At 47.5% G+C, this 12,951-nt stretch overlaps 1 protein-coding gene across 6 annotated transcripts in view; it reads left to right on the top strand.

The window, feature by feature from the left end:
- Positions 1-12,951, top strand: part of LOC115164308 (armadillo repeat protein deleted in velo-cardio-facial syndrome) — a 242,154-nt gene that overhangs the window by 191,153 nt on the left and 38,050 nt on the right. For 5 of the 6 annotated variants that reach the window (XM_029716653.1, XM_029716651.1, XM_029716649.1 and 2 more), the window contains 5 exons: positions 1,858-2,041; positions 7,991-8,108; positions 8,350-8,521; positions 9,919-9,936; positions 10,671-10,742. In XM_029716653.1, coding sequence (XP_029572513.1) covers positions 1,858-2,041; positions 7,991-8,108; positions 8,350-8,521; positions 9,919-9,936; positions 10,671-10,742 — 564 coding nt within the window. The remainder of the gene's footprint in view (positions 1-1,857; positions 2,042-7,990; positions 8,109-8,349; positions 8,522-9,918; positions 9,937-10,670; positions 10,743-12,951) is intronic. The other variant, XM_029716654.1, reaches the window with a different exon arrangement.

Here is a 12,951-nt window from a genome sequence, read left to right as displayed (position 1 = left end):
CTATCAAAGATGGTGGATTGTACCGTTAGTGTACCAAACATGAACAAAACGTCCTAATATTTTATTCCCGCCTCAGAACAGCCTCAATTCATCTGGGCGTGGACTCTACAAGGTGTCAAAAGCGTTCCACAGGGATGCTGGCCCATGTTGACTCCAATGCTTTCCACAGTTGCGTCGGGTTGGCTGGATTCTTGATGCACACGGGGAACTGTTGAGTTTGGGAAACCCAGCGGTGTTGCAGTTCTTGACACAAAACTACCATACCCCGTTCGAAGGCTCTTAAATCGTTTGTCTTGCCCATTCACCCTCTGAATGCCACACGTACACAATCTGTCTCGATGCTTAATAATCCTTCTTTAACCTGTCTCCTGCCCTTCATCTACGTGGATTTAACAAGTGATATCAATAAGAGGTCATAGCTTTCACCAGGTCAGTCTGTCATGGAAAGAGCATGTTAATGTTATGTACACTCAGTGCATGTTGGCTATGGGTGGCTGCTGCTGGCTGCTTGTTGACCGTTACTTGATGTCAACTCATTTGTCACCAATTGTCCATATTTTAGCAATTGATTTCACTGTTCCTGCTAATGTTGACTATACCAGTGATGTCTGTAGACTACTGTTGGCTGCTTGTTGACTTCTTGTTCACCGCCTGTTTACTGCTGGTTGTCAGAGCCAATGGAGTGACGCTAATGTTCCAGTGTTGATGATCAACTCAACAGTCCCCCAGGCAGCAGCTCAGCCCTCCAGGCAGCTCCTCCTCAGAGTGCCAGTCGGTCGCCATCCGTCTCCTCTCCTTTTGCCACTGCTGCCACCACATCTCGGGTTGTTCATGCCCGAGTGCCACAATAACACGCCGATGAAACGAGTCAAACGAACCTCTAGCAATACGACCTTAACGCCACATAGAGAGCTCAGTTCTGCCTCTCAGGTAAGCTATGGCCCATGTTAAGGCCCATGCTAAGGCCTTCACTGACTAATGGCCTTGCACAGTGGAGGCCATTTTCAGCTGTAAGTACAGATGTACTTATTGTTGTCGGAGGGAGGTAATGGTTTTCTCAAATCATAAATTAACCACACGAGCGAGACTGGAGGTATTTTTAGATTTGGGCCCTCCAAGGTTTTTATAGTGTGCAGTCAGCATGATATGACGGCGGGAATATTGACCAGGTAGAAACCGCACATAAGTCTGTGTGTATAAGATTTAGCTAAACTCTTTAGCTCCCGGCTGTTATTCTTCTGCCTAAGAAATCAATACTTTGTGAAATAAGATCAAACAGTTTATCTTCTTACTATTCCTCCCTCACTGGGCCTTGTCTGGGGGTGGGATAGAGGGGAGCTACAGTTCATAAAAACAAAGACAGGTGTAGGGCACTGTATGTGGACTTTGAAGTCGATTCTGTAGTATTTAGTTTTCCACAAACCGGAGGTCTTCCCCTGGTACATCCATTTATGTCAAATCCCTCCTGATTCTATCTCTATTGCAGCTGTTGCCAGGCTCCATGCCGGCTCTAAACCTGTTCTCACCCTCTGTGTGTGTGTGTGTGTGTGTGTGTGTGTGTGTGTGTGTGTGTGTGTGTCCCTCGCCTCCCATTCCTCCCTCTCTCTGAGATTACAGGATTCTCAGGCTCAGTGATTGAATTATGCTCAGTGTGAGACACAGCTATCTCTCTCCTCACTGTGAGAGAAACTAAGACTTTGCTCTCGCTGTGTGTTTTACATGTGACTGGTAAATGGTTTCATTTTGCCTGAACGACTGTTCCCTCAGACGTGAAAGGAATCGACGAATGACCATTTTTCCTTTCTCCATCCATTTCTCTCCCTCTGCTCCTCTCCCGATTCCCCTCCCTCGCCCTAGGGACCCTGTGGAACCTGTCTTCCTATGAGCCTCTGAAGATGGTGATTATAAACCACGGGCTGCAGACTATGACCAACGAGGTCATCATCCCCCACTCAGGCTGGGAGCACGAGCCCAACGAGGACTCCAAGCCCCGCGACGCAGAGTGGACCACCGTCTTCAAGAACACCTCCGGTTGTCTGAGGTAATAGCTTGCGTGAGGCCTGCTACCCACGCTCCTCTTAAAGGTATTTCCTGCCATAGGAAAAAGTGAAGCAGACCAGAAGATGGTTAGTATGACCCAGCAGCAGGCACAATGGTACAATGCATATGGACCTGCCGGGCCACCACTCGCACTCCAGCACTTCAACCACAGAGGCTATTCTCTGAATGAGAGAGGGAGCTAAAAGACCTTTTCAACCAGCGTATCTGATATTGAAAGGACAGCGATCGATGGTCTCTGCTGCTGTGGCTATTAGCAGTGCTATGAACAGACCCCTGTACAGGCAGAACCAGAGACCTTAGAGGTCGTCCGAGCAACCTGATGCTTGATTAGTACTTCCGTTGGCTTACCGCAACGGTTCCAACTCCCGTGACGACATTAGCCCTTTCAAATACGCATCCCCTTCTCCCTGATCTTAAAGGTTGTGAGGGGATGGAGGGGTTGGGTGGATTGGGACTGGATTCAATTAGGGTGTAGATGTATACCAATCAGGTGACAGGTTGGTGAGGAAGCCTTGTTTTCCTCTCCCAGTTGATCCACAGCATCTTCTAGTAGACGGCAACATTCTCCTCAATGTGTTGCAGCTGTGGATTATTGCCTCCACAGGGTATGGCTTGAGTCTTCTCTCAAAGGGGAACACATGATCCAACTGTGAGTTCATCTGGAGAAAGTAGTTAGCTAGTCCAGTCTCTAGCAACTGTCACTCAAGACTACTGTCCTTCTCTGTTCAGCTGTCTTACTGACTGACCTTGTAGGGAAAGTGTTGAAAGAGGAAGCCAGAGGCTGAGCCTGAGGGGGAGTAGTATAGCCACAGATAATGACTTCTGTCTACTGCTGTGCGTCTCTCCCCCCCCCCCCCCCCCCCCACACACACACACACTGGAGATAAGTCTATAGATAGTCTGAGTGAAGCCAAAGGTCCACCAGGAGATAGTGGTTCTAATAAAGATGGAGAAGCTTCCATGTCTTTGTATTGGCCGTTTACATATTGGCCGTGACTCTATACTAGTGTCCGTTTTGCCAGTTTGACTTTGTTTTTAAAGCGTGTGAGATGAATGTCAGACAATGTTGGAGACTAGATGGTAGTTCTTTCTCCTGACGTGACTTGGACCTTGTGTTATGGCAGTACGTCACCCTACAGAGACACAACAGATATGTGTGGGTTATCCTCTGTCCCAGCGATATGCTGCCTGCATCCCGCCCAGCCCCAGCCAGTCTGACCCACAGTCCCTAATCCACTGCAGCTCAGCTCAGCAGTCACTGTGGTCTGTTCATCAGGATCCAACCCAACACTGTCTTCCAATCCCATCACCCTCCCAACACCCCGCCAAACCCCTGCTGTTTTGGTCTGTAACACGGTCCAGATTAACGTTTTTGGGTTTGGCTTGTTTGGTACTCTCTCTCTCTCTCGCCATCTCTCTTTCGCTCTCTTGCTCTCTCACACACACACACACACACTCTTGATATCAGGGTGTATTTTATTTTGCTTGGTGACCTGGGTAAGGAAGTAGACGGAGGCAGAGGGTTTGATCCGGCTGGCTGTCCTTAGATTACACTACTTCCTCCTGCCCCATTTCACTTTAATCAATGTAATCAAGTTTGCCTCATCTGGCCAGAAGCACATTACAGTGGCTCCATCCCAAATGTTCCCCTGTTCCCCAAAGGGCTCTGGTCAAAATGTAGTGCACTATATAGGAATAGGGTGCCATTTGCGACAGAGCCTATGCCAGTGGTTCTGACAGGGGGAGGGGTATAGTAGTAGAGGTGACGGCTGCTGAGTTGGAGGTCTGATGTAGCTGGATGTGGATGCCAGTGGTTCTGACAGGGGGAGGGGTATTGTATAGTAGTAGAGGTGACTGCTGCTGAGTTGGAGGTCTGATGTAGCTGGATGTGGATGCCCTCTGGTGAAGTTGGCAGCTGATTGCTCCTCCCCATGGGTGTGTGTGTGTGTGTGTGTGTGAGTTCACTGTGTGTCTCACCCATCCCACAGGGTCATACAGGGCACCTTGTACTAGCCACGTATTACATCTCTCTATCCCCAGGTCTCTTTCTCTCTCTCTCCCCCTCTCTCTACGTTACCTGCTGCTGAGTGTGTCTCCATGGTGACGTAAACCAACGACACTCTGTTTGCTGGCCAGAGGCAGATTTGAGATCTGCTGATGTATGGGAGATTGAGTTTACTGATGCCTTGACAGAGTAGCACGTTTTCTGTATCGGTCACTATAACCGCTACCGCTTTTTGGCATTGTTTCCTTCTGGAAGGATTTTTATTTATTGATTTTATTTAACTGACTTGCCTAGTTAAATAAAGGTTAAGAACAAATTCTTATTTACAATGGCGGCCTACCCCGGCCAAACCCTACCCCGGCCAAACCCTACCCAAACCCTAACCCGGCCAAACCCTAACCCGGCCAAACCCTAACCCGGCCAAACCCGGCCCCGGCCAAACCCGGCCCCGGCCAAACCCGGCCCCGGCCAAACCCGGCCCCGGCCAAACCCTAACTCCGGCCAAACCCTAACTCCGGCCAAACCCTAACTCCGGCCAAACCCTAACTCCGGCCAAACCCTAACTCCGGCCAAACCCTAACTCCGGCAAACCCTAACCCGGCCAAACCCTACCCCGGCCAAACCCTAACCCGGCCAAACCCTAACCCGGCCAAACCCTAACCCGGACAACGCTGGGCCAATTGTGCGCCGCCCTATGGGACTCCCAATCCCGGCCGGTTGTGATACAGCCTGGAATCGAACCAGGGTCTGTAGTGACGCCTCTAGCACTGATATGCAGTGCCTGAGATCGCTGCGCCACTCGTGAGCCCTCAAAGGATGAGCGTGTCCATATTCCTGCACTGTCAAATAAGGTGTGTGTGTGCGTGTGTGTGTGTGTGTGTGTGTGTGTGTGTGTGTGTGTGTGTGTGAGAAAGTCCTTTAAGCTGTGTCCTTTCTACCAGGCCTAGCATTGACCTTGTGACGACGGACATGGTGGGGTCTTCATCAGTGAGGCGGTCTCATTCTAACCCTCTCCCAGAGGACAGCCTATTGTCCCTTTATGGCCACATGTCACAATGACTGACCTCTCAGCATAGCTAGTTGATATACATCCACACAATGGACACAGACACACACGCCCTCCGTCACATCCACTGATTGACATTGAAACACACACACACACACACACACACAGATTGACACCCACAACAGATGTACTTTCTAGAAAAAGGCAAAATAAAACACCTGCCAATAAAAACACTATTCCCGCTTTGTATGTCTGCCCAAGCACACACACACCTGCCTGTCAAATCCATCCCTGTTGGATGCTCCTTGGTGACCTTTCTGGATGGAAGTGATTCCTCTGGACCAGAAGAGGGATGTAAGGTTTTAATTATATTCATTTATTTACAATTGTATTTGTCACATGCACCAAATACAACGGGTATGGACTTTACTGTGAAATGCTTACTTACGAGCCTTTTACCAACAATGCAGAGTTAAAAAGTAAGACATTTAGCATATAAAAGGAGCTATATACAAGGAGCACCGTTACCTAGTCAATGTGCAGGGGTATGCAGTAGTTGAGATATGTACATGTAGGTAGGGGGATCAAAGTGACTAGACAATCAAGATAGATAATTAACAGAGTAGCAGCAGCGTATGTGGAGAGTGTGTGTGTGGTGTCAACTGTGTGGGTAGATTCCAGTGAGTGTGTGTAGTCGGTGCACAAAAGGGTCAATGTAAATAGTCCTGGTAGCCATTTGGTTAATTGTTCAGCAGTATTATGGAATTGGGTAGAAGCTGTTAAGGAGCCTTTTGGTCCCAGACTTGGCGCTCCACTACCGCTTGCCGTGCGGTAGCAGAGTGAACAGTCTATGGCTTGGGTGGCTGGGGTCTTGTGACAATTGTTTGATCCTTCCTCTGACACCGCCTGGTATAGAGGTCATGGATGGCAGGGAGCACGCCCCCAGTCATATACTGGGCCATTTGCATCCAATCAAAGCTTATTGGTCGCGTACACAGATTTGCAGATGTTATTGCAGGTACAACTAAATAGTTGTTTCTAGCTTCAACAGTTCAGTAATAATACCTTGCGATACAAGACTGTGTGTATGGAAAGTATATGACTAGAAAAGGTGTGTACAGCAGTAGTTATATAGGATGAGTCATGACTAGAATACAGTATATACATATAAAATGGGTAAAACTGTATGTAACAATTATTAGTGACCAGTGTTCAGTGACTCTATGTACATAGGGCAAAGCAGTCTAAGGTTCAGGGCAGGGTACTAGGCTGGCTAGTGGTGACTTTGTAACAGTCTGATGTCGTCTCCTCTAGATGGTAGCGGGGCGAACAGGCCGTGGCTCGGGTGGCTGAAGTCCTTGACAATCTTCTTGGCCTTCCTGTGACACCGGGTGATGTCGTGGATGGCAGGCAGTGTGCCCCCGGTGATGCGTTGGGCTGACCCCACCACCCTTTGGAGAGCCCTGTGGTTGCGAATGGTGCAATCTATCCACGGTTTTTGGTTTGGATAACTTGTAATTGCCACAGTGGGAACATCATCCTCTATGCACTTCCTGACGAACCCTGTCACCGAGTCAGTGTATATTTCGGTACTATTCTCAGAGGCGACCCGGAACATTTACCAGTCCGCGTGATCAAAACAATCTTGACGCATAGATTCCAATTGGTCAGACTAAGGTTGAATAGTCAGAACTGGGTTACTGGGATTTCCTGCCCAAACTCTCACCATTTTCCCGGGAAAGTAACTGTGAGATTATTTCTATGAACAGCATGACGTAAAATGGAACTGTTAAATTTGATGCAATTTCTAAATCTGGCTTCTCTACAGGCCACGGCCAGAACTCTCTGATACCTGCATGATCAATCATCAACTCTCAGAGTGAGAACAGACAGCGCATCGCATGTATCATCTCATCATACTAACTTTGTTTCTTGTGAAAGGTAGGACTACGTTTGCTGCCATATCTGTCAGCGCCATTTTACTTGAAGCTCTTGACCCGTTCCACTACAGTCCCGTCGATGTTTTATGACTTGGGAATAGAGTCCCATATGGTCTGCGGTGTCTGCCTCTCTGTGCCATAGATTAGTTTTAATTAGCCCAAAGTGTATAATAGCCCAGGCTTTACCTGAGATGAATGGAGTCTGCCCCAGAGACTGGCAGACTGACTGACTGACTTCCTGAGTGTGTAGGTGTGTGAGAGAGTGGCTGTGTGTATGCACATTTCTGTTTGCGAGTGTGCGCGCTCGTGGATATATCACCTTTTGATTGTGTGCACATTTAAGTGTGTGTGTCGCTCTGGCTGTCCCCCTCAACCCTTTTGCAGCGGTGACAGGCATCCTCCTACTGGACTAGCTGGGTGGATTGGTAATGGGATTATATGGCCCAGAAAGAAAACGCTCTTAAATGAAGTCCCCAGCGAGCCTGGCAGCTCGTGCTCTCACCCTCCACAACTAAAGTCTCTGCAAAGACATGCGCGGAGCCACTTGGCAGGCCTATGCAGCCGGTTATTTACTACACAGGTCTGTTTGGGAGTGCAGAATGGTGGATTGCAAGCCTGTGTACTGTTGCATCTTTGGCGGGAAGTTGCCACTTTTCATGTCCTAGTAGAATGATTATTTCCCTGTCTGCTTAGCTGTTACACTGTTGATTCACTGTTGTCAGATTCAGGTGTTTACTTTTTATCTCTTGAAGTCAGCTGTGTCTGATCGTAATCTCCTCAGCTTCTAGAGCATGGGCACTGGGCAGTGCTATCTCTGTGCACGGGAGATTGGAGTCCTCTGTCTCTGTGAAATATATTCAACCACTCATGGAGGAAATTGGAAGTGAAATGAAAAGCGATTTTAAATGCTGTTTATTAACACCACCGACGGACGCCTTTTTGTTCTGCTTCTGACCAGGCTGTGTCTGTGTTCCACAGGAACGTGAGTTCGGACGGGGCCGAGGCGAGGCGCAGGCTGAGGGAGTGTGAGGGGCTGGTGGACGCTCTGCTCCACGCCCTGCAGTCAGCTGTGGGTAAAAAAGACATGGACAACAAGGTGAGCTGCCAGCTCCAAACACATCCCCATATGCATCATTCTACCTGTATATTACTATAGCAGTATTTTGTGTAGTCGTTGGAGACATTTGATACCACGAATGCTGATTTGCGTTCTGTTTTGCTTGTCTCCAGTGGGTCTCTATGTAGTTTGGAGGCGAGTAGACAGTCCCTTTCATATCATATTCTGAGAACAGTCTGTGCAGGTTGAGCTGACGCCTCTCTGTCCCCACCTCCTCCAGTCTGTGGAGAACTGTGTGTGTATCATGAGGAACCTGTCCTACCACGTTCACAAGGAGATCCCAGGGGCCGAGAAGTTCACCGACCCATCAGCGCTGCAGGCCCCGGGCTCTGTGGGCCCTCAGAGGAAGAAGAAGGACGACGCAGGCTGCTTCGGAGGGAAGAAGGCCAAAGGTGAAAGGCAGGGACGACACAGAGGGAGACTAGACTGGAGAGACATGGGCCCAGTCCCAAACCTAGCCTCTTCGCAGAGGACAAAAGAAGACAGAAACCCAGTATACTATACTAAAAATGGGCCCTGTCAGTTTGAATAGGTTACTGTATGTATCCAGGCCTATGCTAACAGGATTTCAGCTCTTTAGAGCTCTATTTACCTCGTACCCTTCAGCCCAGAGCTATTTCCCCCTAGCAGACAGTTATTTAGTAAAGGCTACCCTCTGGTTCTAGACAGAGATGTAATTAGTGCAGGCTACCTCTCGATCACTGACTAATGGCTGAACAACAAGCAGAGGTCCCTCTCCCACAACAAATAATGACAGCAATGAATCACTTAGTCAATGAGGTGAGACCCAATCTCACTGACCCCTCACAGTCCGGAGGGGGGTGCTGCTGATTTAGAGGCCAAGAAACACTGGGGCGTGTGTCTAGAAGTGTGTGTGTGTGTGTGTGTGTTTACAGATTGAATATTATAGATGGCAATCGCAGACGAATTAGCCAGTCTGCTGCTATTGTACACAGCAGTTAATGTGGTGTGTTTAGTCTTCACAGGCCCTGGAGGTGTACTTTGAAGGAAAGATGGCCTACATTAAAAACGCTTAACACGCCCGTCCAAAAACAGTGTGAGTGCGGGAAGGGGAGTCAGATCTTGCAGGAGAGTCGTTTAGACAACACCGTCTCTCCCAGCAATTTGTTACCCGAGTTAAATTGTCTAAATTACCCCCCCCCCCCCCCCCCCCCGAATCCTGACACTTGCCATTACACCCATTATCATGAAGAGACGCTTCAGGCCCAGTGTTTGTACCCGATGCAAAATGGTTGCTTTTTGCATTAATCTTTTTGTTTTTGATGCCTATATTCCTGTGCTGTTGTGTGTGTGTGTGTGTGTGTGTGTGTGTGTGGCTGGCTTAGTGCCTTGAGTGGCAGTGACTGTCCCTCTCTCTCCTTGTGTGTGCTGCTGCAGTGTGATCATACACACACACTTTCTCTAATGAGCCGAGTTCACTGACACCACAGCCTCTTAACACTGTCCCAGGAGAGTCACCTATGGAGTGCTAATGGGTTTTATTCTCCACTTGTCACCGTTCTGCCCTAAGTACTTGTTTCTTACCTTCTATTCTCCCACTCTCTCTTGCCATCTTTTTCTCCCTCGTGTTCTCTCTTTCTCTGTGTCTCAGCCTTCCCCACTCTCTTTTCCCTTTTTCCCTCTGAACATTATAGCCCCAAGTTGACTTTAAACTGAATTTGTTTTTATTATGTCACCTCTAATCAACACAACCTATTTTATCATTTACTCTTCTCTTCTCCCTGCTTGTGTTTTTTGGCATTGCTGCTGCTTCCTTGGCTAACTATAGAGGAGTGGTTTAATCAAGGTGAGTGTCCTCATGTCCTGTCTCACTATCTCACCCCACCCCTTATAGCTACTGTAACATTAGTAGTTTGGCTCTCCTCCAAAGCTGAAAAGTTTCACCGACTTCACTTGTTTGCCCTCTTAATTTGCTGTAGCCTTGCTGGAGTTCTCACTCCTTCATCCTACCACACAGCATCGTAGTGTTAGTAATTCAAACCTAGCCTAATCACCAGGAGTAGAGGTAGGGGAGACCTGGGCTTTAGTTTTTAGCCATGTCCCCTCCGTGTTGACGATATGGATGGAGAGACGTTCATTAGCTGGCAATTCTGTAGTCACACTGCTCAATGACCCTCCCTGCCTTATTAAAGGAGGGTTCCTCACTAGGTTGCTACTAGACATGTGGTGATGGTGTGTGCACTCTCATGTCTGTCCGTCTGTGTTTGAATGTGTGTGTGCGGTATACGCACACTCATACTGTGTGTCTTGTCCATCTGCGTGTCCATCTGTGTGTGTGGTCCTGCAGTGGTCTCAGGGACATTTGTCAATGAACTCTGTCTGGTGTCGTGGATGGTAAACGTAGTTTACCCACTTTTTTTGTGGAGGTGACAGTTGACCCACCTTTGCAGAAATAAGCATTGAAAGTATAGTGAGCGTTACTTTATCCCCCCGTGACCGGCGATGGGAGTTGACCACTACGCCACTGGTCTGGTTGTCTGTTTGACATCGACCTCTGTTCTCTCTCCAATCTCTATCCAGGCAGGAAAAACGGCGAGAATGACAAAAGCTACGACACGCTGGATCTCCCCAAACGCACAGAACCCACAAAAGGTAGGCTTGTTCTGTCAATGAGGCTCCCTTATTACAGCTTCGACCGGTCACTCCTGTTCCCGCTCACTGAAAAGGAGAATATCCCAAATATTTGCAAGTGTGTGCACGAGCATTAATCACCTTTTTGAGTGTGTTTATGCGTGTGTGTGTGTGTGTGTGTGTGTGTGTGTGTGTGTGTGTGTCGCTCTGCAGGTCACGTTGTTATTTAGAGAGACGTGACGGTTGAAATCGTCTCCCCAAATTAGCCTTGTTTTGACAAAAATGCTCCCAGGAAAAGAAAACACAGCTTTGTTGGCAGAGATCACAGGCATCAGGCCTTTTGTAAAAGGCTCCCAAACATTTGATCTGATTTGGAATCAGTTCCTTTACATGGCAGATGAAAAGCAGCAGTGAATCAAGTTGTGCAACCCCAACAGTGTCACTATAGAACTGAATGATACCCAGTAGCCCTTTATCTGAACCACACACACCACAAGGAACCTATAATCCAAGGTGCCTTGAGAAATGTTATTTTACTTATAAAGGAATGCAACAGTATTATAGTAAGTTCCAACTAGATACAAGGCCGGACAGTCCCCTCCTGTTTCAGCAGTGTTGGAACACTGTTGACGGGTGGGAATGGCTGGTTCAAGCAGGCAGACAGCTATTACCCAGCAGCAGGTTGGAATTTGATTTGATGGTGGGTAGTGGAAGCAAGCGGGTCACCCTGGGCCTGTGCGGTAAAGCATTTTTGTCAGCCGTGAGTCTTCTCCAGCCTCTCCAACACCCTCTACGGTTAACGATACAGAACCTGAGAGGACCAACACACAAGGGATTGTTGCAGTACTCTTCTACCCTTAGCTGAGCTAGTACTTTACTCCTATAGGCCTACTTTAAGAGTCAGCACATGTTCTAATGTCTAATCTCAATGATTTACTTGTAACATAAGAGACCCTACTTGCACTGCTTATTTCTAATACACTTGAGGAATGTTATGCCACTATGAGGCGGTTTGCTGTACCTCTACCGTTTTGATAGAATATATATAGGTTTATCATTGTACTGTTCCTTCTATTGATCGAATGAGCAGGAACGTTTCCACCTGCACCCTTTTCTCGTCTTTCTGAAGAATAAACATTCCAATTGGTTGCTGCAGTCCAACATTGGCATGCAGGATGCCACAACAAATCTCTTTGTGCTTTGTTTGTGTGTGTGCGCCTCTCTTTTATCTCGTGCCTCCTTTTATGGTGTGTGCGTGCGTCTGCCAGCATATAGTAGGGGTGTGTTTGTCTGCATATAGCAGTTGAGAGAAATACTGTATATTTATGTGTGTGTTGTGGGTTATGCGATATTCACACATCAGCGCCTTCATCAAGGTCTAATGGCATCCGCTCAAAGTCAATAGCATTTCCTGTATGGCTGCAATTAGCCACATTAGCTAGTCAAAGTGTGTCTCATTAAACTAGATTACAATTAATTGCGGTGCTTTAAGGTGGTAAGCCGATTCTGCCTCCTTTTTATCGCTCTAAAGTAAAGTAAAGCAGATGAGCTGGGAGGAGGGTAATTAGCATATTCTACAGGCTGCGCTTACTGGAAGCGCTACGCAACACTGGCTGCACTAGAAGCAGTGTTTGGCTAGCTGCAATGTGGTAAGGTTTCAATGGCACACAATTAGAAGTAATCCTCTTGTCTTACATCTTGACTTCTGAGAATCTGAGATCAATAAAAAACCACCTTGTCTTGAATCCATCAATAGCCTAGGTGTGTGGAGACAAATTGTACACTAAACAAATTGTACAAAAAAAAAAACGCAACATGTAAAGTGTTGGTCCCATGTTTCATGAGCTGAAATAAAAGATTTTGACTCCTACGCACCTGGAACAGACACTTTTCAGTACTAAGGGCAAACAGCCTCTGTTTCTGAAATAAAAGATCCCAGACGTTTCTCATATGTACCGAAAGTTTATATCTCTCAAATGTTGTGCACAAATGTGTTTACATCCCTGTTAGTAAGCATGTCTCCTTTGCCAAGATAATCCATCCACCTGACAGGTGTGGCATATCAAGAAGCTGATTAAACCGCATGGTCATTACACAGGTGCACCTTGTGCTGGGGACAATAAAAGACCTCTCTAAAATGTGCAGTTTTTGTCTCACAATACAATGCCACAGATGTCAGAAGTTTTGTGGGAGCGTGCAATTGGCATGCTGACTGCAGGAATGTTCTCTG

This window comes from Salmo trutta, chromosome 27, assembly GCF_901001165.1.
Source record: "Salmo trutta chromosome 27, fSalTru1.1, whole genome shotgun sequence".
NCBI classification, from domain to species: Eukaryota; Metazoa; Chordata; class Actinopteri; order Salmoniformes; family Salmonidae; genus Salmo; species Salmo trutta.
The sequence above is the reverse complement of the archived record's forward strand: the minus strand, read 5'-3'. Positions and strand labels throughout refer to the sequence as shown.